Source organism: Copadichromis virginalis, linkage group LG7 (assembly GCF_057382275.1).
Source record: "Copadichromis virginalis isolate Kocher_CV1m ecotype Utaka linkage group LG7, C_Virginalis_male_GT1.1, whole genome shotgun sequence".
In the NCBI taxonomy this organism is placed as follows: Eukaryota; Metazoa; Chordata; class Actinopteri; order Cichliformes; family Cichlidae; genus Copadichromis; species Copadichromis virginalis.
The window spans coordinates 45,320,295-45,348,095 of NC_140624.1; the positions used below are offsets into that span (position 1 = coordinate 45,320,295).

Sequence of the window (27,801 nt, forward strand, 5' to 3'; positions counted from 1 at the left end):
AATTAATCATTTACTTCCGATGAAATAAAATCAGACAGTTTTATTCAAAAGGCGTAAAAGTCATTATAGAATTTTAATGCTGTCTAATGCCCCACTGTCTCTTCATTATGATTTCAAGAAGATGCTCTGATGATAATAACTGATGCGAGTACCTTTACGAACACCTGCATATGCATGTTTGAACATCTCTTCTTGTGTGAAATGACTTCACCAGTGTTGAGATGTGCCAGTAGTATTGTGGTGTCTCTTTAAAGGAAGGGGGAGTGTAGAAGAGGGACAGAGCAAAGAGATGAATAGAAGGCACCAGAACCACCTACCATGACCAAGTGCGCTGTAAATGTAGGACAGAAATTCGAGTGGAATACAAACGGATCGTCGGGCGACATATTCGAGGGAAAACCATGTTTGGATGTGCCTTATCTGATTCAAAGCATTTCAAATATGGCACTACATGCGACCACAGGAACGCAGGGAAACTATATTTCCTCCCAAACATCTCTGGCATTGTGAAACGGAAAAGAAGAGTGGCTGTAAAAGACATCTCTGTGCCGTCTTTCTCCGATTATCATCAATGGTAGGCATTGCATAATTCACCCGTATCCACCGGAGCCATTCGGTTCCTCCTCTTTGGAAAGAGGGGGACGCCAGAAAAAAAAAGAAAAAAAAAGAGCGACTTCATCTAGTGGCTGCCTTCTCGGTGCTGCCTGCAATTGTTTGGCAATGCCCTTTTCTCTCTTAGCAAGGACTTGCAGCCAGTAGCGGGGGAACAAGCAGGGGAAGGATGCATTTAAGGCTGGATTTGTGCTGCATTCAGGGCGATTCGGCAGTAATAGCGGCTCTAGCAGAAACAGCGAGTGCGGAGGGCCTGGGAAGTACCCAGCCCCACTATCTCCCCCTTTTCCTCCCTCCCTGCAGGACCATGCTTGCGTGAGGGATGAGGCTGTGCACAGGGACACCAGGCCAGAGCTGCGGCCTACTTCTCGCAAGAGCCGGTCTCTCGACTGCAAGATCTGTGAACACATTGCCACCATCAAATCAGCATCTTTGGTACGCAACTCCCTCTCACCGCCGTTTGCGTAGAGCAAATAATACTGACAATAATAACAATAAAAATACGAGTGTGTTTGCGCGTGCGTGTGTGCGCTAGCTTGTGTGTGCGTGCTTGGCGGCGCGAGGATGAGGAGGGAGGGAAGGGATGTCTGTGTTCTCAGCTGTACATCTGTAGTCATGGCAACCAGATCCTGTTAATGGATGTCATTTTTTCCATCCTCAGCTTCCCTCTCTGCCCCTGCTTTGAAGTGTGTGTATTGCGTTTATGTGTAATCCATGTAAATGACCGTTTGATGTCTTTTACCAGTGAGATTTAGTTTATTTGCTTTTTTTTTTTCTCGCTGATTGTAAAAGGTTGAATTTTCTCTCAGTCATCTTAGATTGTTGTGCTGATTCCTGAATAGTGGCATCTTACAAATTTCGGATGATTAAACAAACAAACAAAAAGATGTTGTTATGGATTTTTGCTGATCTGGCTTCTGATTGCTTTTTAGTTTGCAGTTTGTATTTTCTGTACGATGTGTGGCTTCATGTTTCTGGCTGCTCGATTTCTTTCACTTCCTGCTTCCCATATTCTTCCATGTAGGGCATCAGGTAGATCGAGGAGCATGAGCAGGACTTTGAGCTGCGGGTGCAGATGTCTGGGTATAAGCGCATGCGGCGACAGCACCAGAAGCAGCTGATCGCCCTGGAGAACAGGCTAAAGGCCGAGATGGATGAGCATAGGCTCCGGCTGCAGAAGGAATTGGAGACACATGCGAACAACACTTACATTGAGCTGGAAAGACTGGCCAAACGCCATGTTGCTCAAACAGACAAAGAGGTACAGCCTCAGCAGCAGGTGTTATTTGTGAATGAGATGAAAACTAAAGAGTGATGTAACTCACTCTGAGCTGCACTTGTGTCTACGTAAGGAAGGGATTCTATAAAAAGGTGATAATCTGATTATTTGAATGTGTCTTCACAGATGAAGTCAGTTGCAGCAGAAGAGAGGAGGATCCAGCAGCAGATTGTTGCTCAGCAAAAGAAAGAGCTGACTTCTTTCTTAGAAAACCAGAAAAAGGAATACAGGCTTTGCAAAGACAAGATCAAGGAAGTAAATATCATCAACAAATAAGTTTATGAAGTTGCACGCGAAGCATGTGTTCTTTGAGAAAATCTTCGCTTTGTCCAAAGTCCATTCACACGGTTTGTGCTGCGTTGCAGGAGATGGACAATGACCCTTGTATACCCAAGGAGGAAAAGCAGGAGCGTCTGTCGAGGCACAAAGAAACAATGCAGCGCTCTCAGGCTGAGGAGGAAGCTCACCTGCTGGCCCAGCAGAGGCTGGTGTACGATCGCAGCTGCAGGGCTCTGAAACGCCGGAGTCTGCTCAGGAAACATGAGTTTGAACAAGAGCAACTGAGAGAGGTACAGTAATACAATATCCTGATGTTACGTAACATTGTGTGCCACCAAGACTGTGAATGAGAGGGAGGATGGTGTAACAGTGAAGCTGCAGAGAGAAGAGCAGAGGGTAGATGAGTGTAAATGCCTGGGGTCAACCATCCAAAGCAACGGACAGAGAGGTGAAGAAGAGAGTGCAAGCAGGGTGGAGTGGGTGGAGATGAGTGTGAGAGGTGATTTGTGACAGAAGGATAGCAGCGAGAAAGAAAAGGAAGGTTTACAAGATGAAAGCACGACTTGCTGTGATGTATGGTTTGGAAACATTGGAGCTGAAGACGTTAAGATTTTCACTGGGAATGACCAAGATGCACAGGATTAGCAATGAGTACATCAGTGGGAACGCTCAGGTTGAGCAGTTTGGAGACAAAGTTAGAGAGGCAGTCAAGCTTGAGAGGGTTTGGACATCTCAATCTTGCAATGCAGGAAGTGAGGTCTTCCTCTCTTCTTGCAATGCAGGAAGAGAGGAAGACCTCAGAGAAGGTCCACAGAGGAAGTGAAAGAGGACACGCAAAGGGGTGGTGTGACAGAGGAGGATACCAGGGATCGGGTAGGAAGGAAGACGATCCACTCTGACGACCCTTAAAGGGAGCAGCCGAAAGAAGAAGACTATACCACCATGAAACAGCGTTCACAGTCACCCGCTTTTGGGATGATTGTTTCTGTTTTCAGAAGCTTTGTGGACACAACAACTTTTTGTAGCTTGAAGGAAGCAACTAAGAGTTATTTTTACTGTTAGTAATTTCTTGGATAATGTATACTTATTTACATTAATGACAATTATAGATCATAGGATATCATTCATAAAGGGATATCTGCTGGTGCACTCACCAACGGTATAAAAACTCTGAGGCATTAATTTAACAATTAATGATAACAACCAAGAAAAGGTTAAAAAACTCAAAACTCCAGGTGTTGTACAGAGTGCAAGGGTTTTTCTTCCACAGTGGAAAAGGGTTTCCCAGGGAAGTACTGGCATTGTAACTGCATGTCACTTACATAGTTTTCATGTATTTCAGCAAAGAGAAACACATGGAGATAAACAGAAGTTTTAACATTAAATCAAAAATAATAAAAATTTAAAAAGAAAAAGAAGAAAACCTGTATTAAGAAATATGACAAATTAATACTGTCTTTCAAAATGGTCCATTTTCGTGTCCCAGGAGCTGAACAAGAAGAGGACCCAGAAAGAGATGGAACATGCCCTGATGATCCGGCAGGATGAGTCCACCCAGGACCTGGAGCGCAGGCAGCTGCAGATGCTCCAGAAGCTGCGCATCGAACTCATGCGGCTGCAGCACCAGACAGAGCTTGAAAACCAGGAGGAGTACAATAACCGTCGGCAAAGGGAACTGCACAGAAAACACACTCTGGAGCAACGACAGCAGCCCAGAAACCTCAAGGTGCCCGAGATTTACTCTTTGCTGCTATTCTGTGTGGTGGAGAGTTTACATCCCATGAACATCTACATAATAACCTGATGAAGTCATGCGTTTACGCTGAAGCTCTGCAAGTGCTGTGCAATGCATTCATAGCATTCAACTTGACTGAAATATTTAGCCTGGTAGTCACCTGTAGAAAACCATTAAACACGTTGCCATGAGAACTGCTTCCTCCAAAACATGCGTGTTCACAAGTTTAAATCTCGTCTCTCTTTATCTAATAGCACAGTGGTCAGAAGCCCACTTATGACAATAAATGTTCAAGGGCGCTGCAAACAAATTATTTATTTATTCATACAACTTTATTTTGTATACTTTGAAAGGGTAGACTGAGCAGTCTTCAGGCTTTGAATCCACAAGCCTAATCATTCAGTTGAGTTATGAACAACCAACTGAACCAGCTTTAAATTTAAATATACCAAGAAAAGAGCACGAGACTAACATTCAATCATTATCTCTGTTGCAGACACTGGAGATGCAGATCAAAAAACAGTTTCAGGACACATGTAAGGTGCAGAATAAGCAGTACAAGGCTCTTAGGAACCATCAGCTAGAGGTGTCTCCCAAAGGTGACCATAAAACCATCCTGAAGGCCCTGAAAGAGGAGCAGACACGCAAGTTGGCCATACTGGCTGAGCAGTACGAGAAGAGCATCAACGAGATGATGGCTTCACAAGCGGTACGCAGCAGTTTGTTATAAACAGTTGAAACGGGGCTCGTTCGTCAACACAAGAGCCTGGAATTTCAACAGCCACACTCGCTGATGTTTGTCGCTAACTCTGTCTCGCCGTGTTTCTAGATGCGATTAGAAGCGGAGCAGGAAACGGAGTGCCAAGCTCTGAAGCAGCAGCTGAAGCAAGAGATGGAACTCCTGGACGCTTACCAGAAAAAAACCAAGTCACAGATGGAGACCCAACATGAGCGCGAGCAGCAGAAACTTGAGCAGAAGGTCTCCATACGGAGAGCGCACCTTGAACAGAAGGTACATTTAGCATCAAAGCTATTCTAAAATAAATCCAGCATGATACCATATTCTATGAAAATGATGTCAGATAGGTAGGTAGATAGATCTGCGTCCAGAGAGACGATTTATCAGCTGACAACAGCATAACAGTGGCGCTCTAGTTTGTAGTCAAGTGCACCGTGGACATGGTAAATATGCTTATTGTTTTATTCATAATATAGGAAAGCCATGACATGGCAGGGCTCTAATGATGACAGCGTTGTTCTGTTCACCACTTTTGGTTCAAACTGAAAGATCATAAAAAGTAATTTCATAACATCTTGTGGAGATAATTTGGTGGTTGTTTTGAGTCTTCTTCTAATGACACTGTGAAACTGCCTTTATAGTTTTGAATGAAGTACTGTTTTAGATAGTTAAACCTGGGTCACACATTCCTGCCTCCTCAGGCCAAGGAGGAAATTCTCTGGTTTTTATTTGTCTGATACTTGAAATGACAAAATGCCACACACTGTACATAAATGACGGCATCTGGATTCTCTTTTTTGCTAACTGAAGTTTCTCATTTTGTCTGTTGGTGTTTTACTTTTTTGAAAACAGACAACACAAGTGAGCAGTGAAAAGATAAGAAGACACTACACAGACACATGTATCCCCTCCATTATCATCTATTTTACAATAACTTGGACCATAATTTGTAAAATAAACATCATGCTGAGGTGCAGTCCAGGGTTAGGCTGATAAAACAAAATAAATCCATCAAGTGGGCAGTGATAGAATTATTTTCATGTTTAAGAAAAGAAGTCTTCAGATTACACTTTGCTAAAAAACATCACAAAGAACCTGCACAGTGCTGAAAATCATATAAAACGGATGAAACCAAGATTAACCTTTACCAGAATGATGGGAAGAGAAAAGTGTGGGTGAGTGAGAGAAACAGCTCATGATTCAAAGCAGTCCACATCTTCTGTCACTCATGGTGAAGCCAGTGTTATAATACGTGCATGTAAGGCTGCGTAGCACTGGGTCACTAATGTTTATTGATGATGTGACTGCTGATAGAAGTAGCAGAAGGAATTCTGAAATGTCCAGATCTATACCCAGCATGGGACCCAGAGTTTCCAGTTTTTGGACCTTTAAGGACCTTCTTTCGTTTTTCTGTTTGCTTCTTAGATTGCTTAATATCTACATTTTGATTTACAAATACTTCCTTACTTTTATGAATCTTCAATTCTGGGTTCCAATATGTTTTTTGTTCCCCCATTATGCCCTATCTCCTCCTATGCCTTCTTCCCATGTCTAGTTTAATCTAGTTTCGTTTACTTTTTCATTTCCTATGTGTTTTTTTTGTGTGATTTGTTTTGTTTTTCTTTCCTCCTTTGGTCGTGTTGTCTTGATTGTCTACACTGCCTTCAATGGGCAAGTGTTTCACTACCCAACAGTTTTCTGATATTAAATATGAACCTGAAGCCAAAAAGACCCATAAAGACCCAGTTTTTCATCAAAGGAACAAAAATATGAATTTTAATGGAAATGTAGTAATAGGTTTCTGCAACATCTTTATATACAGTAAACATGTTGAAATTACTGACAACAATTATGATGCAACAGCTGAATTTTTTTGCGGTTGATTCTGATTTCCAGTTTTCCTCCTACTCCTACTTTTTTTCCAATTCAATTTCTTACTAAGAACTATGATTGACGGCATATATGAGGAAAAATAAAATTTTCTTCAGTACAGGATATTGTAATTATAATAAAAGAAATGATTCAATTTTCAATTTTGAGGCGAATTCAATTCCCCTCAAAGTGCAGTAAGTTACGGGATCTTCACCTTTACATATTTGACCTTACCAAAAAAAAAAAAAAGCAGATACAGTGGATTTATGTAACAAAACTTACATTATTTTTCACTATGTTTATAACTTAACCATTTATGAGGACGTCAACGTTTTTCTTTTTTTCACTCATGGCAGCTTTGATCCTTTGCTCATACCGAGGCAGCTGGATTCCAAGTTTTGGATAGCTTTAGCTCCTTTGCATATAGGCAACATTTAACCAGTGCTTGTTGCATCTCCAACCATAATGCCATTACAGATTAAAAAAAATAGGTAAAATGAATCTAATTCCATTTACCATGCTGTGTTTTCATTGCAGATTGAGGAGGAACTGGCTGCACTTCAGAAGGAACGTACCGAACGGATTAAGCACTTGTTGGAACGTCAGGACAGAGAAATTAATGCTTTTGACACAGAAAGTAGAAGCCTCGGCTTTGGAAGCCTGGGATCTATAGACTTCCCCAAAGAAGACAACAGATGAAAGTGGATTTATCTCTAAAGGACAACATATCCGTGCCCTTTTCACGTCCACTTGACCGTTTGTCCCACCCAGGGTGACAAAACTGGATTACTTTTCATTGCTCTTAGATATTGCATCTTTGAATTGGGGTGTTGCGTGCAATGAGAGCCTCTTTTGTGAAACTTTAAAGGGGGGTGGGGGGGGGGGGGGGGGGAAACAAAAGAATCTACACAACAACGTGTCAATAAAAGTCAAACCTAGTCAGTGTAACTCAAAAGCCTATGTGTCTGAAATAAAAGACTCTTTCCTCCATGCCATTTTCTCCTTTTGGTATGAATTGAATAAATCAGGAAATTTTAGTAAAATGGGCACTTTGGTATGTTTAAGTAGAAACCCATCTTGTTCATATGAGGCTTAATGTGTGTTACATGGAGGGACATTGTGGAATGTGAGCTACGGATTCCCCCGTGGTGTTAAGCTGCTTTGTTTCGGTTTTGTTTTGTTTTTTACTAGTTTCATTTTGTTCTCTTTATTTTATTCTCTGAATGTGAATATTACTGTATGGGGTCACTGGATAGTCAGAGTTTTTTTTTATTTTTATTTTCCCGTCATACTTCCATTTTGTGCTTATGCATACAGTATACTGTGGACCCTCACTTTTCTAGGCAGTTCTGATCTTTTCTTTCATTTGATATGTAGACTCGATTGGCATAAGCTTGATCAGCCCATTTATCTTATCACAACTCAAGATCCCACTTGGTAAAACTGCTTATTATTGCATGCACTTTAAGGACAAATTCAGGTTGTGAAGTGAAGCATGAATCTGTCAGAGATTTTAGCTGTTTGTAAATAAAAGTGGTCATAGCATTTTTTTAGGCCTATGGATACTGGACATAAGCGCCATATTTGATATGATAATTTTCACAAATGCCTTTATTTAAGTTGTGCCTGAAGCAGATTTTAGTTACGTGTTTGTTATATCTATATTTTACCTACTGAGGCCGGCACCATTTTTGTTTTTGAGTTCATCTAAACTTGTGAATCATTTAATGTTCACTAATCAAAGTTCTTGTAAAGGAAAATGGTGAGAATTGTGCTGTATAATTTTTGATATCAATATTTGTACATGAGAACATAGCTAGAATATACAGAGACACTCGTCTGTTACTGATACCAGAGTCTAATGATAAAGATTTTGCTTCGTTTTCTTTCGTTTTATAATATAGAGAAATGGTCATACAATAGCTCAATATATTGCTAAGTCAAATCACTAGACTTTGAGATTGTAAAGATGGAGGTGAATGGAACCACAGACTTTATATATCAGTATCAGCGACGCCACAACAGCAGACAACAGCATGTGGGTCTGGATTGCATTCTCCTTATTACTGTCTAATGATAAGATTTACATCTTTTTTTGCCATCTTTGTTATGGTCATTGAACAGGTTGCACAATTATTCCATTTCTACTGAATGGAAGGGTAATTGTTTGGTGCTTAATTTCTAATGCCACTTTTAGCCTTGTGGGTTTTGTCTTGGAGAGACGATTGATTTTTACAAAATGTAAAGCATTTTGAACCCCACCCCCGCCCCCACTCTGAGTCAAAACACTACTATGTTTTTCAAACACTCATGACATATTTAGAGTACCCCATGCAGTGAAACCCTCTTAAAAGAAAATTAAGTATATGTATGGAAAAATAAATGCTATTTTATCATGGGACAGTTTTTGGAACATTGTTTAATGTGGTGGTCTTGAATGCAACCCTGTTACATTTTTTCTTTTCTTTTCACGTCAGAGCCACAACTTGTATTAATGTTTGGTTATGTTCCTCACAGGGCTGAACGCTAGAAGACGCGCCCCGGGGTACAGCAGACGAACGCGATGGCATTCAGCGTCGGAACGCAATAGCACTTAAATGCTCTTGTTTTACACCTAAAATTCTGAATTTGTTTTCTAAGGTCGAACGGCTCCACTAAGATTTACAGTCTTTGACGTTTTCATGAACTTTCTGAAATTTGATGACAGCATTTCTCATATGCAGTAAGGCCTTTTGTCTTGGTCATGTGTAACTGAAAGCTTTGTGGACACAATTTTTTTAAAAAGTGCTGTTGGGGTGCTTGAATAAGTTTGTTTGTGAGCTGCAAAACAATTACAATTTGTGTGACTTTTATGTTACTAGAAAGATGTATTTAGTTAGAATAAAGGGGACTTTCCTAAAGAACTTTATTCATCATTTCCTGTGCAGTTCAAAGACAAAAATAAAAGAGATTCTGTTGAAAACAAGGACTCTCAATTATCATCCTGCATCTCATGTCAGAGTGCATTTCTTATCATTTGTGGTTAAATTTTCTTGTAAAGCTTTGTCATGTGGTGCAAATCGTCTCACTTTTGCTTTTCTTAGTGCATTATAACCACAGTGACCTACATCAAATCAAATAAAACGCTGTTTATCATAATTTACTGTAGGTTGCAAGCATGCAAACACACATTTGTTAACTTGTGAAAACAGAAACCTGAAGTTGGAGCAAGAAGTGAGAGAGAAGTTGCACTGCAGAGCGTCCAGGTTCCTCACGTTTCAGGGAAAGCCTGCTTGATTTAGGTAGTGAGTGTGGTTTATTTTTTAGCATGCCTCTACTTTATATGTGAGCAGGAATCTCACTGTAGTTTCCTTGAACTGCCGACATCTGTTGCAGCAGTTGCCAGTCTCGCCGCAACCCCTCTTTAATCCCCTGGGGTAACTGGAAACCCCCTGAAGGTGGCAAAAGAGTGGTTAGATTTTACCTGAAGTAGTGCTGACAGGGATGTGGCGCATTGAGTTCCCCCTCATTTTTCTCAAGTAGTCAGTAGTTCAGCAATAATACATCTAGGGTATTGAAACCAAAATGTGATAATCAACAGAAAACAAAGGGATGGTGCCAGCTCATAATGAGGTTTTTTCACTTTCAGTGAAAAGTTTACCTGTTGCTTTTACCTCAGAGGAGATTGCCACTTTTCTGTCCTGCAGACCTGCAGTCTGACCTGCAGTCTGACCTGCAGTCTGACCTCTGACCTGCAGTCTGACCTGCAGTCTGACCTGCAGTCTGACCTAAAATGAAACCTAGTGATGCAGATAGTGAGCCAAAAAGACGTCATTGGGTGTCTCCAAGCAGAAGTGTTGGGGGATGACTGTACGATTAGCGACAACAACAAAAACAAAAAAAGCCCAGTTTATGTTATTTTCATATTTTCCCATCCTGCGAGATGTCTAATGTTTACTCATAAATCTCTGGAAGACACGCCACACTAGCATGTCACAGTGAGATCATCCAGTGTTAAAGTCAGCCCATGCAACAGATCGCATGCTTTACCTAAGCAGGCCCAGTCCTTTTACGCACTCAGAAAATTTGTGATTGAGAAATGTGACCTGTTTCCTGTGACCCTGCCGGCTTCCTGTGCAAACACCCGCTTGAAAACATTGTTGCAAAAAGACACGTGGTCTTAGGAGGGGATTTAGGAGTAAGAGATGAAATTCAGGAGAACTATTTACCAAATTTAACAGAAGGTAGAAAAAACCCCCCAATATGAAACAGCTTTCAAAATCCCCCCTCACATTTGTGGTCCAAACAAAAATAACATTTCCTCAGCACTTACCTTAGAATTTGTTGGTTATGTCAGAGTGAACTTTGCCAGGTAGCAGCAGGACACTTTAGTCATGTGGTTTTGTTTTTGAATCATTGGGGTCATGCCTGCGCCAGCGAAGCCACTGAAAGCTAAACACAAACTGAAAGATCCTGAGTAATATCAGACTCCTCCTGCGTGAATGCCTATACATAGAAAATAAGAAACGTTAAGTTTCTTTTCAGATCTATAAAACAAACAAACAAACAAAAAAATTATCAACACCCAGCTTTGCACAGACAGTGATGAGCTCACTTTTACCTCCACACACCGACAAGTTTCTCACCCTTGCCATTTAAAGAGTGGTAGGAAGCAATTTGGTGAGCATGTGTGAAAAGTGTAGGTTGACCTCAGTCCTGATATGATTTTCATTCATGTATGACACTGTTTTCTAAATTCTGCAGGTTACTCTTTCAGTTTTCTTGAAATGTATAAATATAAGTGTTTATTTTCCATGCACAAAAAAGGAAGTCCTATTTTAAATGCCACAACCCTATGTCCATACATGTCCTAACGAGTAGACAATGCCCCAACATGCCTATTAAGGGAGCAGGCATTTAGATACATTGCCCACTTTGCTTGTTATAGGCGTAAAAAAAAAAAAAAAAAAAAAAAAAAAATGCACATGTGAACGAAAGGAGGAAATTCTGGGAAATTTGGTTGCCTCACAAGTGCACGTCATTTCCTCCTCTGACAAATGTGCGGTTTCTGTCTTTAAAAAGTTTTAAAGCAGTGTGATTATGACAAGTCCGCACAATTTGCTTGTGATACCGAGAGGAGAATGAATGGTCATGTAAAGAATATGCATTTTCAGCAGTTCATGGAAACAGCAGCAAGTAAGTTTTCTAGTTTTTTGTCTCCTTTTTGTGCTTTAAATATAAAGCACTGAACACTTTTGCATCTTTTTTTGCCAATAGGGATGTGGTTATTTTTAGCGATTTACAGCTGTTGTGAAACTAAGAGCAGTTTGCCGTTTTCTGCGTCAGTAAAGGAAATTACAATGCTTATTAGTTTCTTAACATAATGCTACATAAAGTATTGGAAATGGCACCGTAAGCTTTTACTTGCCACATATTTGGTGTACAAAAAAAATAAAAAAATAAATCTCTTTTTTGGTTTTTATGCAAAGATCCCCTTAAACCCACCAATGTGATGAAGGATAACCATAACTGACTAGCTCATTTCTCCTCAGCATTACTGTCTCTCTTGCTGCTTATGACTGTTGATTCAACAAAAACTGTGGCATTAAGCACGAATCAGCAGTGTGGGAATCTCCTGCAGCGGACTTTGAAGATCACCAGAATTGTACACAAGGAATCTGGTGACCTAATCAAGACATATGTGAGTAGACTACAGGCACAAAACTGCTCTACTTTACCAGTATACTGGCAGATATGCTTGTGCACTTATAAGATATGTAGGCTGATTCCTTTCCTTTTTCCCCTTGTTTGCAGAAAGCCGCTCAAGGGGAAATGTCAGAGCTCTTCTGCAAGGTGTCGGTGAATGACATCCCTGATCCCAACATCTCTGGGCTGGATCCCCCAGCAAGGATAGCAAGCATCTACACGCATCTCCAAGCTTTCCTCCCACATTTTAAACGTGTATACAAGCAGCAGACAGACTTACAATCGCCTGGCAGCCCTCTCCTGAAAGAGCTCACCAGAGTCTGGGGTCGCACTGAGAGTCTGGCCAGTTTCATGAACACATTTTATCAGAGCCTCTTCCCAAACCTGCCCATACCTGAGCCGGCAGGGGGGCCGACAACACTACCACCAGCTCAGAACGTCTTCCAGCAGAAGGTGTACGGCTGCGTGGTCCTGAAGACCTACAAGGATTTCATGTCAAACGTTTCCAAAGAACTGAGGAATCTAAAAAGCAAAGTGTGCACAAAGAGGACACCAATCAATGCATTCTGAAGATGACCAGAAGGTGGCCTTACACAGTCAGTTTCCTGAGAAAAACAAATGTAAGTGTAAAAGTGGCTGGAGTGTCAATGCAAGCTTATTTATGGTATTTAATATTTATTTTCTTTTGTGTTAATTGTCATGCTGTTAAGGAAATGTTATGTCCATGCAATATGTATTTAATTTGCAAAATGCCATTGGGAAAATCCTGTGTTGATGATGTAAACTTATTTGCGCTACACACAACAATTAAAAGAATACTTTGCATCTGTACTATGTGGTCAGCATCCATTTAATCATTTTTGTCAGAGACCATCTGAAAAAAAAAAGCATGGAGTTTAATACAATACTGGTGCCTACTTCATGGCAACAATCTAAGATAAAGTGATGTTTCTACAATAATAATTCTTCTTCCTTTGCTTCTGACAAGTTAAGATGGAAACAAAAAACATTGCAGCTTGTGATCTGCACAGAATCAGTCCATCCAGAGGGGTTAAAAGAAAATCAGGAAGCTGCTGAGACGCTGACTGCGTGATATCAACTCTGAATGACGCATGTGTTCAAAAGAAGGCTGCATCAGATAGGAAAGATTTCATGAAACTGGCGGGCTGTCTGGCTAGTCACAAGGTGTGGGTGTGTGTGGTTCAGATAATAGTTGTGCACTACATTAATAGTGTGTGCTGTGTATCCTTGTGTGCCTTAAAAAGAAGAAACTGCAGCTACAAAAAGGAAATGTGTAAGTATACACCCTTTGTAAACCCCCCCCCCCCAAAAAAAAACAAAAAAAAACAAAAACCCACCACACAGATAATGAACAGGTTCTCCAGAGATGTCACCTCTGTACACAGTGACAATAAGGATATATGCTGGAGTGAAGTAATTCTTAGCTAAACTTTCCTCAGGTCACAAGCTGTCGGGAAACTGGAAGTAGAAGGGGGATTCACTCTGGGTCATGAATCAAGTTCCCTCTTATAACTCTGGCTTATTTAAGGCACAAACACAGAGGGTACCTCAGGGCAACAGTCATTCTCCAGTCTACATTGTAGTCAAGTTGTTCCGAAAATATCTCTTGAATCCCCCGATTAACCCACGACTACTGCCTACTGGGTGGAAATCAGTAGTGTCTGTTATTTCACTGACACACAGGTCATGCTCAGCAGACATGGTGACGACAATGTGGGACCACTAAAACACTGAAGCCTTCTTAAATTAGACGTCACCAAACAGAAGCGACAAGTATCATCACAAGTGCAGCTTTGTGAAGTTAAAGGCCAAAGTTGCACAGTGACATATGCTTCTGTGGCAGATCGGTGAATCTACACGAGTAATGATAAAGTTTTATTATCTGAAGCATCTTCTATAGATGAAGACACAAGTTACCACAAGAGAAGCAGGTGCACGGCCATGATCATTTTATATGCTTTGACATGGTTTGACCTGTGGGGGGCAGTATGGACCAGGGGTTCAAGTCATTTAAAGTCATGATGCACCACTGCAAAAAACATTTCTAAGACTAACATCCATTCATGTTAACAAACTAGGGTTGTTTTTTTTTTAAAAGGTATTTCAGTTATTTTTCATATTTTAAGCCCTTTTGGTGTTGTGACAGTAGAGCTACAGACACATGGGGAGAAAACAGGATGAGAAAAATCAAAAGAGGTCATTTTTCAGCCACACTTAAAATAGGGATACCTTGGTTATTGTATGTGGTTTATACTGTAAACACTCAGCCACCAGGAAAAATCTGACTTCCTATTTTATGCGTTCCACTTTCCTAAGTTGCCAGCTATTTTTTTTAAAGTCTTGCTTTCTAGGATTGCAAACGTAAGATTTTATTCCCCGATTTTAAGTTCCTCGTTAATGAGTAAAGCTGTAAAATGATGCTTTTGTACATCAGAACGTCACAGTCTCACACGAAGCCCGTTAGCTTACAGACACCAAACAAGGTTTCTCTTTGATCTCTGACTAACCTTGTGTTGTGACGTCTTTTCATCATTAAAGAGAAGTTGCCAAGTATAAGTATCGGAAGGAAATTCTATACCACAGACAAAGCAATTAATGAAAACCATTTCTATGAGTCATCCATTCTCAGGGTACGTTGACTTTTCTGAGAAATCCTGTGATCACTTTAGTTCCAACATTTAATGTAAACAGACTGTTTCCCTCTACAGCCAGTTACCATAAAAGGGAGTAATGACCTCTGCATGACGAAGCAGAATTGACATGAAAAGGGGTTTGACTTAAATGAAATTCACATCATGAATTTCTTCTTAAATGTTAAACCGATTCTGCCGTGAAGCATTTATTCATGCAGAACAGCACTCCCATTTCCTGTTATCAAGTATCCACATCATGAGCTGAAGTCAGGACAGTTTCATCGGGTCATTTATTGTGCAAGTACAACATGAAGAGCATGCACCAAGAAGGTTCATGTTTGTGACATTAATAAAAGGCTGTTGTCTTAATAGAGACATATCCAGATACATTTAAAGACAGATCTTTATATCCCTGACTACTGAGACTTATTGATTTATGGCAATAACATTTTTAGATGTTTATCAAGCATCCATACTTGCATGCATAGAGTCATATTGTTGGTTAGCTAGCACTGGATATTTGATTAATATTGCTTTGTCCAACTGCTAGAAGTGCGTAGTAATTATCTCAAGTATTGCTAACAGTCAGATTACTTCAAATACATCCAGCATGTGTATATATATAGTCTTAGGATTTGCATAGTTATTCAAACATGAATAAGGCTTATATTCAGTGCGAGCAATAAACTTAAACAGACAATACAGTGAAAACGTCATTTTGCACCTCATGGTTCAGCATACCGACCTCACTTACACAAAGTTGTCGTGTCCATATTCAAAAAGCGAATGATCATTCTCGATTCAATTTCAAATCTTTCCAGCAACTGCAAAACACAGATTTACATTCAAACCTCAGTTATTTAGTACCAGTTTCCAATTTAAATGCAAACTGATCAGTTAAAAGAAAGTTAAAGCGTACACATATACTCATCAGCCACTTTTTTAAGGCACACCTGATCAAATGCTCGTAATAACTATGGCAGCACCTCGGTGCTTTTAGGCATGTAGATATGGTCTACAGATTGCATGGGTTCACCAAAAACCAGACAAAGGACTGGAAAAGCGTCGCCCGGTCTGATAAGCCTAGATTTTGTCCATGACATTTAGATGGTGAGGTCAAAATTTGGTATCAATAACATGAAGTACCTCGTACCGACAGCTCAAGCCTCTGATGGTGGAATAATGTTGTTGTGGGTATTTTCTTGGCACATTTTGGTTCCCTTCATCGCAGCTGAGTAACATTTAAGCACCACAGAGCCCCTGAGTATTGTTGCTGACCATATCTACCACGGTGTACCCATCTTTCAGTTCTTTTCAGACTGGTTTCCTGAACGTGACAATAAGTTCACTGTACTCAGATGGCCTGTACAAAGAGTTAAGGCCATCCTTAAGGCAAACCAAACAGAAAACTAGCAAAGTGTACCTAACAAAGTGACCAACGAGTGCATATTGTTTAATAATGTGCATTACAGTGGGGCAAAAAAGTATTTAGTCAGCCACCGATTGTGCAAGTTCCCCCACCTAAAATGATGACAGAGGTCAGTAATTTGCACCAGAGGTACACTTCAACTGTGAGAGACAGAATGTGAAAAAAAAAATCCATGAATCCACATGGTAGGATTTGTAAAGAATTTATTCGTAAATCAGGGTGGAAAATAAGTATTTGGTCAATAACAAAAATACAACTCAATACTTTGTAACATAACCTTTGTTGGCAATAACAGAGGTCAAACGTTTACTATAGGTCTTTACCAGGTTTGCACACACAGTAGCTGGTATTTTGGCCCATTCCTCCATGCAGATCTTCTCGAGAGCAGTGATGTTTTGGGGCTGTCGCCGAGCAACACGGACTTTCAACTCCCGCCACAGATTTTCTATGGGGTTGAGGTCTGGAGACTGGCTAGGCCACTCCAGGACTTTCAAATGCTTCTTACGGAGCCACTCCTTTGTTGCCCGGGCGGTGTGTTTTGGATCATTGTCATGTTGGAAGACCCAGCCTCGTTTCATCTTCAAAGTTCTCACTGATGGAAGGAGGTTTTGGCTCAAAATCTCACGATACATGGCCCCATTCATTCTGTCCTTAACACGGATCAGTCGTCCTGTCCCCTTGGCAGAAAAACAGCCCCATAGCATGATGTTTCCACCCCCATGCTTCACAGTAGGTATGGTGTTCTTGGGATGCAACTCAGTATTCTTCTTCCTCCAAACACGACGAGTTGAGTTTATACCAAAAAGTTCTACTTTGGTTTCATCTGACCACATGACATTCTCCCAATCCTCTGCTGTATCATCCATGTGCTCTCTGGCAAACTTCAGACGGGCCTGGACATGCACTGGCTTCAGCAGTGGAACACGTCTGGCACTGCGGGATTTGATTCCCTGCCGTTGTAGTGTGTTACTGATGGTGACCTTTGTTACTTTGGTCCCAGCTCTCTGCAGGTCATTCACCAGGTCCCCCCCGTGTGGTTCTGGGATCTTTGCTCACCGTTCTCATGATCATTTTGACCCCACGGGATGAGATCTTGCGTGGAGCCCCAGATCGAGGGAGATTATCAGTGGTCTTGTATGTCTTCCATTTTCTGATGATTGCTCACACAGTTGGTTTTTTCACACCAAGCTGCTTGCCTATTGTAGATTCACTCTTCCCAGTCTGGTGCAGGTCTACAATACTTTTCCTGGTGTCCTTCGAAAGCTCTTTGGTCTTGGCCATGGCGGAGTTTGGAGTCTGACTGTTTGAGGCTGTGGACAGGTGTCTTTTATACAGATGATGAGTTCAAACAGGTGCCATTCATACAGGTAACGAGTGGGGGACAGAAAAGCTTCTTACAGAAGACGTTACAGGTCTGTGAGAGCCAGAGATTTTCCTTGTTTGAGGTGACCAAAGACTTATTTTCCACCCTGATTTACGAATAAATTCTTTACAAATCCTATTATGTGAATTCATGGATTTTTTTTTCACATTCTGTCTCTCACAGTTGAAGTGTACCTCTGGTGCAAATTACTGACCTCTGTCATCATTTTAAGTGGGGGAACTTGCACAATCAGTGGCTGACTAAATACTTTTTTGCCCCACTGTATGTGTACAAACCTTGAGGAAGTGCTCAAATGTGATGCCCTCATAGAATTCATCAGGCTCCTGTGTGCCAGAAAGTGAAGTTGTTGACTTTATCCAGACACCTTAATGTTATCTTGAGATGCTTTAGCTTACATACCATGTGACCCACTGAAATACTGGCCACCTCCAACATGGCTGCATCAGCAATGCATTTGGCTGTTTCCTTCTCCAGTGTCCCACTCCGAGATAACAGCTCCTCCACCACCTGAACAGACGTGAACAACAGCTGAAGTAAGATATCACTTCTGTAATGCTGTAATCGCATCATCCTGTCTGTTACTGGCAGCCAATCAGTTGCGTTGGAGGAAATTGAGCTAATAACCCCAGCACTAGAGTTACATGTAAAACACAAAGATAATTTACTTTTACAGTCAGTATTTTTAAACAGCTTAAAAACTCAGTTGAGAATGATCATAAACTTAAGGTGACTGTGCACGATCATTTCTTCCCCCGAGCTTACATGTCTGTATTCCTCTAGAGTTATTATCCCATCGTTGTCTGTATCGTGCATGTTGAATAAAACTGCAGAAAAACAAACAAACGCAGGTTTGACTTTGTGTCATCTTCAGGTAAAAGTCAAGCAGTCGAGTTCATGCAATCTATACTGAGACGTACATCTCAGTTTCTCTCTCCTGGTCTTTCCACGCTGCTCTTCTGTCATGTGCGCCGATGGCGGCCTAAAATGGGACATGACCACCACGAACTCTTCAAAGCCAATCTCCTGAACTTTTCCCTCGCCATTCTGATGGAAGTTTCTGAAGAAAACAGCAAATCAGATGCTCTCAAATGCACTGACAACAACTGATACATTAAATCTACAATTTCTTCCATCATTTTTCATCCTAAATGTAAGAATTGTTTATGATTTTGAAAAATACAAGTAAAATGATTAAAAGCAATGGTTAATTACTGTACCTTCTGTCAAAAAACGCCTCTATGATCTGTGCGCGGATGGGATTGAACGCTAGGTCGTCGATTTCATTGAAATGATCTCTCCTGAGGGTTTAAAATAGACTTTCAGGAGTAGCTCATTCATAAGAGACACAACCGTAGAATCCTGTTGAGCAGGTTTCCCGCTCCAAAGAATATTTGTTTCAAGAACAAATGAAATATCAGCTTACCGTAGAGTCTCTTCATTGTGACTCAGCTGCTTAAATCTTTTATGCAGAACTCCAATCTGTTCAAATGAAACTGAGAAATAAGACGGAAACTTTAGGACAAACTACCTGTAAAGATTGCACACCAAGATTAAGTTCCACTAAAATGCCAGTTCAGCTGTCCACTTTCAGCTTTCAAAGCAGCTAATTTGGATATTCACGTTTCATGTAAAACAGTTTGGTTTGCCTCTCATCTCTCACACTCACCTGTTTAGAACATACAGGTGAAACCATAAGGTCATTTAGGAAAGTAGAAAACTGGAGTTTCAGCTTTTGGGTGTTTACTGTAAATGGCTGCTGTCAAAGCTTTCAATAGAGTCCGATCTATTATTAACAACACCTCTCTTTGCAAACCGGGTAAAGTTCCACTTCCATTCACTTGCACTTTAAATTATTCATCTGTAATGCACCACAACTACTGGTTTATCTTATACACAGTGATGACTAACAGGTAACTGAATGGAAACACCAAATGTTGAGCATTACGTTGACATGGACGTATTTCCGCTTTAAGACTGCCTTAAAGTAAGAATTAATTAAAATGTTATTTCCGCCGCAGTGAGTTCCTGTTTTTGTTTTGCATTTTTTACGCAGGCTGATTCTACACGTCTGATTGAAAATGAAGCATTTTCAAGTAATGCAAACAACAGCCCGGTGATGACTACTCACAGCCCGTCTTTTCCGCCAGATCACTATATTCTGGCCGTCCAGGTGAGGACTGTAGTGCACCCATTGCTCCAAAAAAGATCTTCCCTGGTCAGCCCGCTTTTAAAGGGAGCACAGAGGAGTCTCACATGAACTCAGAGTGATTCAAAGCGGATTTCGTGCTTCCAGATGATCCATATCCACCTGTGTGTTTCTGTGACAGAGCCTGCTCATCTGACGGCTCTTTTCCCCCTGCGTGCTCGCCAAGCAGGTTTCATCCTCTGCAAACAGCGCATGCCACTTCCGCAACGATCGTCTCGATGACGACACACTCTTAGGAACAACAGGGTGCACTTTAAATGACCAGTTTTACATATTCAGAGGCCGCGTGTGAGGGTTTGCCATGAAGTGCAGAGTAAGAAAAAATAGACAAGTAGCCTTCACATACTGTAGCGATTTTTTAAATATATTTCCAGACAGGCTTTCTTTACTTTTGAATACTACTGTACATCTGCCCTTTGCACAGGTGGATGGATCCACATGTATAAACCCACCTGTTGCAACCAGAGCAGCCCTCAGAACATAGTTGCACACCCAGCCTAATTTTAAATATTTCCATAATCATGAGCATAACATTTATTGTGTTAAACTACCAGCAACATCCCACTTTAGGAACCTGAGTTAATCAGCTCTAGAGAGAAATCTGCTTTAAGTTACTTTCAGGAAAAAGTTTAAAATAACCTACTTCAAACTGGGAGTAAATGGCTGTGTGCACAATTATTAGGCAAGCTGTATTTCTGAGGATTAACTTTACTCTGAACATCTGCATTTCATTTGGTCATTTCAAAATGTTAATTAAAATCCAAAATGGATACCCCATCTCAGTTGTTTATTTTCATTAGTTAAAGTGAGAATAATAAAAACAAACAACTCTGTAGAAAACCCCTGTGATTTGTGTATATAGACTGTTCCACGGACTCCCTCTAACCACTGCTAAGATGGTACATTCCTCCCATCCCTTGTTTGTGTTTGCGCTGGTCCACCTTGATAGCGCTGGTGGAGCTGGGCTGTTGTACTGAACATGTGTAGTGCGTGTGCGTGAATGATAAGTAAGTGCCTTGTATTTGTTTGTTCTATGGTTGTAACTTATCATATACTTAGCTATGTACATTGGGTGATGCTTAGTAGAGTTTTCCAGCTGTTCGTGTAGCCACGAGACACTGTATATTCACGCTGATTTGACCAAAATGGCGCTACCCTTGTGAACTGAGCTGCCCAAAGTAAAGATGGAGTCTATCCCTGTGCAGCAGCCCATTTGTGTCCACCAGGAGGTGGTGTTTAGTCATTTCTGTTCAACCCTTTCTGTATTATTTAGACCAGTTTGGTTGACTTTAATTGTTTGCTAATTGTAATTAGAGCTCTCAGCACTGGTACGGAGTCAGAGGGAATACCGAGAGTGTAGCCTGATGTGTTTCACCGAATCATGGCTGCACCAGGTCATTCCCGATGAGAATGCTTCCGTGGAAGGCTTCCACACTGTTCGGGCGGACAGGGACAGCATCGCTAGCGGTAAGCGTAAAGGAGGTGGGCTTGCTGTTTTAGTTAACAACCGGTGGTGTAACCCTGCCAACATAACAATCAAAGAAAGGATTTGTTGCCCGGACACTGAACTGTGTGCTGTTGGACTCAGGCCGTATTATTTACCCAGGGAATTCTCTCACGTCATCTTGGTGGCTGTTTATGTTCCCCCCTCTGCTAACCCCACAGCTGCATGTGACACTATCCACTCTGCCATAGCTCGGCTACAGACTCAGCACCCGAGTGCCTTTATTGTGATCTCGGGTGACTTCAACCATGTATCACTGGACAATACACTACCAACATTCAAACAATATGTGGACTGTCCCACCAGGGGAGAGAAAACTTTAGACTTACTGTATGCTAACGTCAAGGATGCATACAGCTCCTCCTCCCTCCCCCCACTTGGTAGGTCAGATCATAACCTGATTCACCTCACCCCCCGCTATGTGCCAATTGTGAGGAGGGAACCTGTGACCACCAGGACTGTTAGGAGGTGGTCAGAGGAGGCAATAGCGGAACTACAGGGCTGTTTCGAGGTGACCGACTGGGAAACACTCTGTGAGCCTCACGCCGAGGACATCAATGGGCTTACTGAGTGTATCACAGACTACATAACTTTCTGCACCGACTCCATTGTTCCAGCTCAGACTGTTCATTGTTACCCAAATAACAAGCCGTGGGTGACTAAGGACATCAAAGCCCTCCTCAACAACAAGAAGAGGGCTTTCAGAGGGGGCAACAAAGAGGAGGTGAGGAAGGTCCAGGTGTTACTAAAGGACAAGATCAGAGAGGCTAAGGACAATTACAGGAGGAAGCTGGAGTGGAAACTCCAGCAGAACAGCATGAGAGAGGTGTGGAGGGGCATGAAGACCATCACTGGATTCAGGCCAACCAACAGCAGGGGAGCTGAGGGAGGTGAGAATAGAGCCGACGAGTTGAATCTGTTTTTCAATAGATTCGACACCACAGTGTCTGCTCCCACCCCCACAACCTCACCTGCAGTCAGCCTGGAATCCAGAGCCACACCACTGTGCCAGCCTCTCTCTTCACATGTTGCCTCCTGTGAGATTCCTGACACCCCTCCCCCACCCATCACCTTCACTCAATACCAGGTTGAGATGCAAATGAGGAGACTTCACTCAGGCAAGTCTGCTGGACCAGACGGAGTGAGTCCCCTTGTCCTCAAGGCCTGTGCCCCCCAGCTGTGTGGAGTTTTTCATAAACTGTTTATGCTGAGTCTGAGTCTGCAGAGGGTCCCGGTGATGTGGAAGACATCATGCCTCGTCCCTGTACCAAAGACGCCTCGTCCCAGTGGCCCCCAGGATTACAGGCCCGTGGCACTGACCTCCCACATCATGAAGACCCTGGAAAGGCTCATCCTGGACCAGCTGCGACCCATAGTAAGACCACATCTGGATCCCCTTCAGTTCGCTTATCAGCCTCGTCTCGGAACAGAGGACGCCATCATCTACCTGCTCAATCGTGTCTACACCCATCTGGACCAGCCGGCGAGCACTGTGAGGGTCATGTTTTTTGACTTTTCCAGTGCTTTCAACACCATCAGGCTGACCCTCCTGGGTGATAAGTTAGCAGCGATGCAGGTGGATGCTTCTCTGGTGTCCTGGATTGTTGATTACCTGACAGGAAGACCACAATATGTACGTCTCCCACAGTGTGTGTCTGACAAGGTGATTAGCAACACAGGGGCACCACAGGGGACTGTCCTCTCCCCCTTCCTCTTCACCCTCTACACCACAGACTTCAGCCACTGCACAGAGACCTGCCATCTTCAGAAGTTTTCTGATGACTCTGCGGTGGTTGGATGCATCAGCAGGGATGATGAGACAGAGTACCGGGCTGTGGTCGACTCCTTTGTCACGTGGTGTGAGCAGAATCATCTGCAGCTCAACGTGGCAAAGACCAAGGAACTGATCGTGGACTTCAGGAAGACCAGGAAACACTTGACCCCTGTTTCAATCCAGGGGGTCAGTGTTGACATTGTGGAGGACTATAAATACCTTGGAGTACACATTGACAATAAACTGGACTGGGCTAAAAACACCACAGCACTTTACAGGAAGGGCCAGAGTCGTCTCTATTTTTTGAGGCGACTGAGGTCCTTCAACATCTGCCAGAAAATGCTGAGGATTTTCTATGAGTCTGTGGTGGCCAGTGCGATCCTCTATGCTGTTGCATGCTGGGGGAGCAGGCTGAGGGTCGCAGATGCCAACAGACTTAATAAACTGATCCGTAAGGCCAGCAATGTTGTGGGGATGGAGCTGGACTCCCTCAAGGTGGTGTCGGAGAGGCGGATGCTGTCCAAGATAAAGACAATGTTGGATAACACCTCCCACCCACTCCATGACATGTTGGTCAGTCACAGGAGCTCGTTCAGTGAGAGACTGAGATTACCGAAAAGCACCACTGAACGACACAGGAAATCATTCCTGCCTGTGGCCATCTCCCTGTACAACGCATCCACTTAACACACTGTTTGCTGCTACAACTACACATGTTTCTTTTCCAAATATTTATTTATAAGTGACTTGTGTATGTATGTATGTATATATATATATGTATATATTGTACTATTCTTAGTTAGCGTATTGTCTGTCTTGTCTTAATGTTGGTTTAAAATGGAGCACTGTAACAAAAAATAATTTCCCCCAGGGATCAATAAAGTATTCTGATTCTGATTCTGATTCTGATTTACAGAACCACACACACACATATACATATACTCACACGAATTCACTTCTGGAGATGTTTGGATTAAAAGAACCCTAATTATCATTGCTGTGGACCCTCTCTTTCATCATATAAGTCACCTGTGCCTTCTGACCGAGGATAGGAAAATCCTGCTGTAATTTGCCAGTCTATTAAGCACACACATGTCCAGTTCAAACTCTAAATTTACAAATAAACATTTCTGATATTAAAAAAGAATTCAGTGGGGACTGTTTTAGCTCAGTGGGTGGGCAGGCGACCACATGCCACATGGCCAGAAAGCAGTGGCCCTTTGCTACATGTCTTCTTCGCTATAATAAACCCAAAAATGCAAAAAAAAAAAGAAGCAAAAAAAAACAAACAAAAAAAATAAATTAATAATAATAATAATAATAATAAGAAGAAGAAGAATGATATGATAGATCAACAAACTGATAAGTCCATCTATTGAAAATCAACCTTTTTGTGCCACAGCAGCAACAGCCTCCCAGACACTGTTTAGAGCCGTGTGCTGTGTTCCTTGTGTCTTGTTCAGTGGTGATTGTGTTTTAGCCTTCCTTGTCTTGGCCATATCTGTGAGCACTGAATCTACCACTCCAGGTAGGGTCTAATTCTGGAATATGATAGCTTCACGTTTGATTGTTCTCAAAACTTGGGTGTTTCTTGCAATTCTGTTGACTGTTTGCACCAAAATGTTTGATGGTTCTGTCATTGCACCCCAATATCTTTGCACTTTCAGGAGTGCTGCATCCTTCTAAAAGACTTCTGACATTTGTTGCCATTTTACTGTCAGTTAAATCTTCCTCTTTTCTTTTTTTTAAGTCCATTTTGTCTGAGAAAAAGAAGCCACCTAATAATTATGCACCCCTTGATATGAGGTGTTGGTCTCCTTAGGCAGTACTCTCCGTCATTGCACAAACACACATCACCTGATGTGCTTAAATCAAATAAGTGTTCATGTTTAGAGTATGAAAGCTTAGAGTATGAAAATATGCATAAAAATTGTCAAAAGATATGTGCAAAATACTCACTTGTCTAATAATTGTGCACAGTGTGTAGACCTGTGACAGCTGGGATAGGCTCCAGCTCCCCACAACCGTGACCAGGAGAAGCGGTCACGAAAATCCAACATCAGGTGATTTTTCTACTGGAATTCCCCTCATGTTCATACAAAACGCTATTCAAAGGATTGGTGGGAGGAATATCAAGGTCTATGCAGGGACATTACACCAACTGGGGTTGCTCAGCTTCTTAAATAACATGGTCCAACTTCTCTGAACAGTTAGTGTCTGTCACAGTTCATGAAAAGGAGTCAGAGGCAGGACACACCTAATACAGTTTCAGAAGGTTTTAATGAGCAACTCGTGATCTCATAACAAAAATAGACAAAAGATCTTGTTTTTAACTGAATGTTCACTGAACACTGGGTCAGAGTTTAGTTGCTATAGCAGTTACGAAGACAGGATTTCTTCAGAAGCAGAATATTCAACTCTAGCTTGTTATTTAATAAAGATAAGTCTTCCGAAATTGTCTCAAAGGCAGAATTTTTATTCAGGTAAGCAGCTAGTTAGTTAACACTGAAACGCCAAGTGTATCATATTTTATTCATGAGTTTTGGAGACCTCTACATCATCGGTGCAATTTTGTTTTTAACCCCGACCCAAATATGTGTTATCGCTTGTTTGAGATTAACAAATCTTGAGCATAAATTAGACAGAAATACCATATTTGCAGAAATGACTCAAAAACTCATATATACAAATTGATCCTTTGACACAGGATCTACTTTAAGTTTGTTTGTTTCCAGAGTGTGCGTGAGAGAGATGGTCAGAACAGTACAAGAGGAAGAGACAGATTCTTGGAAGACTCCTGAGATCTGAACTGGTCTCAAAGAAAAAAAATCATCTGTGCTTTTCACAATGTCATAATGCATTTACGGGGTCATATCATTTTGGTTCAGTCAGTTTCTGTAGCTCTGTAAAGTAACTCAATTACTTGAAACACTTCACAGACATAAACATAGTTTACCTGACAGTAAGTTACTGCCAAACTGATTTAAGCACATGTAGTTAATTACTCGTCAACAATGAATACATGTCAGGCTGACCTGTAGAAATATGTGTTACATGTTTACAGCGGTCACGTCTTTTTCCAGTTTCTTGTAACTGTCTAGTCATGTTGACTTAAAAGGACCAGAACAACCTCTCAATTTAACGCTAGTACCGTAGCCTTCATTTATATTTCACATTACACTTTTTAAATAGAAGCAGAATGATTCCCAAACAGTTTTGGGTTTTTTTCTTTTGCTCTTTAAGGACTTTCTTGTCGATGTTGTTACAAAAACCTGATACCCAGAGTTGACTCTTGATCCTGAGAAGACCGAAAACCACAGAAAAGTTGCTAAATGAACTTTGAGGTGTGGCTTCTGTTTAAAACTGTTGCGTCCTGCGTCAGTTCTAGCCTGGTTGAAATATGTTTACAGTTTGAATTCAGAGCCGAGTGGTGATCGCCACATGTGATGAACCAACTTTGATAACAACGAAAGAGCTGATAATCTGCATCCACTGTCAGATCCAAAAGACTCCCTCCAACACTTCTAATGGTTTCTTTGAACAACACCTGAAACAGAAACAAACATGACTGTATACTTACTGCATTGCATGTCTATAGTACTGTTAGTAGCATGCTACGCAAGAATGTCGTGGATCGAGCCACTCCTATCTGGCAAAACAGCTGCTGTGTGATCTTCCTGTCTGCGGTCATGTTTGAATGTTGCTAACCACAGATCATTCAACAATCAGCAATGATTTCCTGCCCTGTGTGAGTCATTAGAAGAGTGTGAACTCATGCTCAGACATGTAGGGAGTCTTATTTATGCATCCTTCATAAGAAGCTGGGAGGAGTTCCAGGTTATTACAAGGGCATATCGTTCCATAACCCACATGATCTTGAAGGGCTCAGTCAGTAACTGTGAAGAAACAGAAGTCTTTTGTTTTGTTTCATGGAAGTGTGTTGTGAAAACAATGCAGTACAGTGGAAAAATGCACTCATACATCTGGTTTCTGGCACGCTAGATTTATAATGTGTGGCAGGATGACTGTTATCCTTCGGTCCAACCCACTTTCAGCCTGGCCCATTAGGGGGCGCTGGTATAAATAGTGGCCATTTGAGTGTCTCTGCGTCGCTTGCCTGTGATCTCCTTTTTGGTCACCTGACTTCCCCTCGGTGTGGTGGAGATCATTTGCGGGTTATTCTTCTGAAGCCCCCATCGCGGCTGGTCGTAGCTATAGAAGCCTCCTCTGAGCTATTCTGCTTACGTTCTGTGACCCGGCTTACTTGGTACGTAATCAACTTTTGTTACGCTCTCTGCCTTCTTTTGTTCTTTTATAGTAATTATTTATTATGTTTCGCAGGAAGTGTGGGCCTTAGTTTTGCGCCAAGCTACGCGAACTGAAGTGCTGCTGTTTTGCCTTGCTGTGCTTTTACCGTCTGTTCCCGTTGTGAGAATTCTTTCCCTGCTGCTGTCAGCTTTTACAGTGGACGTCGGCGTGGACAACGGCCATATGCATGCCGGTTATCGGAGTCAGCTGGCGTGCATATTGATTGACTGTTAACTTATCGTCGTGTGGACGGCAAGTTGGAGCAGTACGGCGATTCCGTTTGCTCCAGATTTTAGAGTTTTATTCAGATTGTATGTTGTTTTATTGCTTTTTGATTTGTA

General features: G+C 41.7%; 3 protein-coding genes across 3 annotated transcripts; 2 read left to right on the plus strand and 1 right to left on the minus strand.

Annotated features, from left to right (window-relative positions):
* Window positions 1-234: 234 nt before the first annotated feature.
* taok3b (TAO kinase 3b) lies at window positions 235-9,506 on the plus strand. The gene is made up of 8 exons (XM_085463678.1): window positions 235-1,047; window positions 1,637-1,873; window positions 2,018-2,146; window positions 2,257-2,460; window positions 3,657-3,896; window positions 4,402-4,614; window positions 4,735-4,917; window positions 7,054-9,506. Exons 2-8 carry the CDS (start codon window positions 1,688-1,690, stop codon window positions 7,213-7,215), a joined length of 1,317 nt encoding a protein of 438 aa, XP_085319804.1. The 5' UTR covers window positions 235-1,047; window positions 1,637-1,687; the 3' UTR covers window positions 7,216-9,506.
* Window positions 9,507-11,589: 2,083 nt separating this feature from the next.
* Window positions 11,590-13,032, plus strand: m17 (IL-6 subfamily cytokine M17). Its single transcript, XM_085465222.1, has 3 exons — window positions 11,590-11,691; window positions 12,048-12,196; window positions 12,310-13,032. The coding sequence occupies exons 1-3, from the start codon at window positions 11,637-11,639 to the stop codon at window positions 12,769-12,771; spliced, it is 666 nt and encodes a 221-aa protein (XP_085321348.1). The 5' UTR covers window positions 11,590-11,636; the 3' UTR covers window positions 12,772-13,032.
* Window positions 13,033-15,127: 2,095 nt separating this feature from the next.
* tescb (tescalcin b) lies at window positions 15,128-20,069 on the minus strand. Its single transcript, XM_085463680.1, has 8 exons — window positions 19,797-20,069; window positions 19,092-19,161; window positions 18,886-18,966; window positions 18,586-18,725; window positions 18,431-18,492; window positions 18,068-18,175; window positions 17,944-17,991; window positions 15,128-15,679 (listed from the first exon to the last, which is right to left on the minus strand). Exons 1-8 carry the CDS (start codon window positions 19,858-19,860, stop codon window positions 15,602-15,604), a joined length of 651 nt encoding a protein of 216 aa, XP_085319806.1. The 5' UTR covers window positions 19,861-20,069; the 3' UTR covers window positions 15,128-15,601.
* Window positions 20,070-27,801: the final 7,732 nt, after the last annotated feature.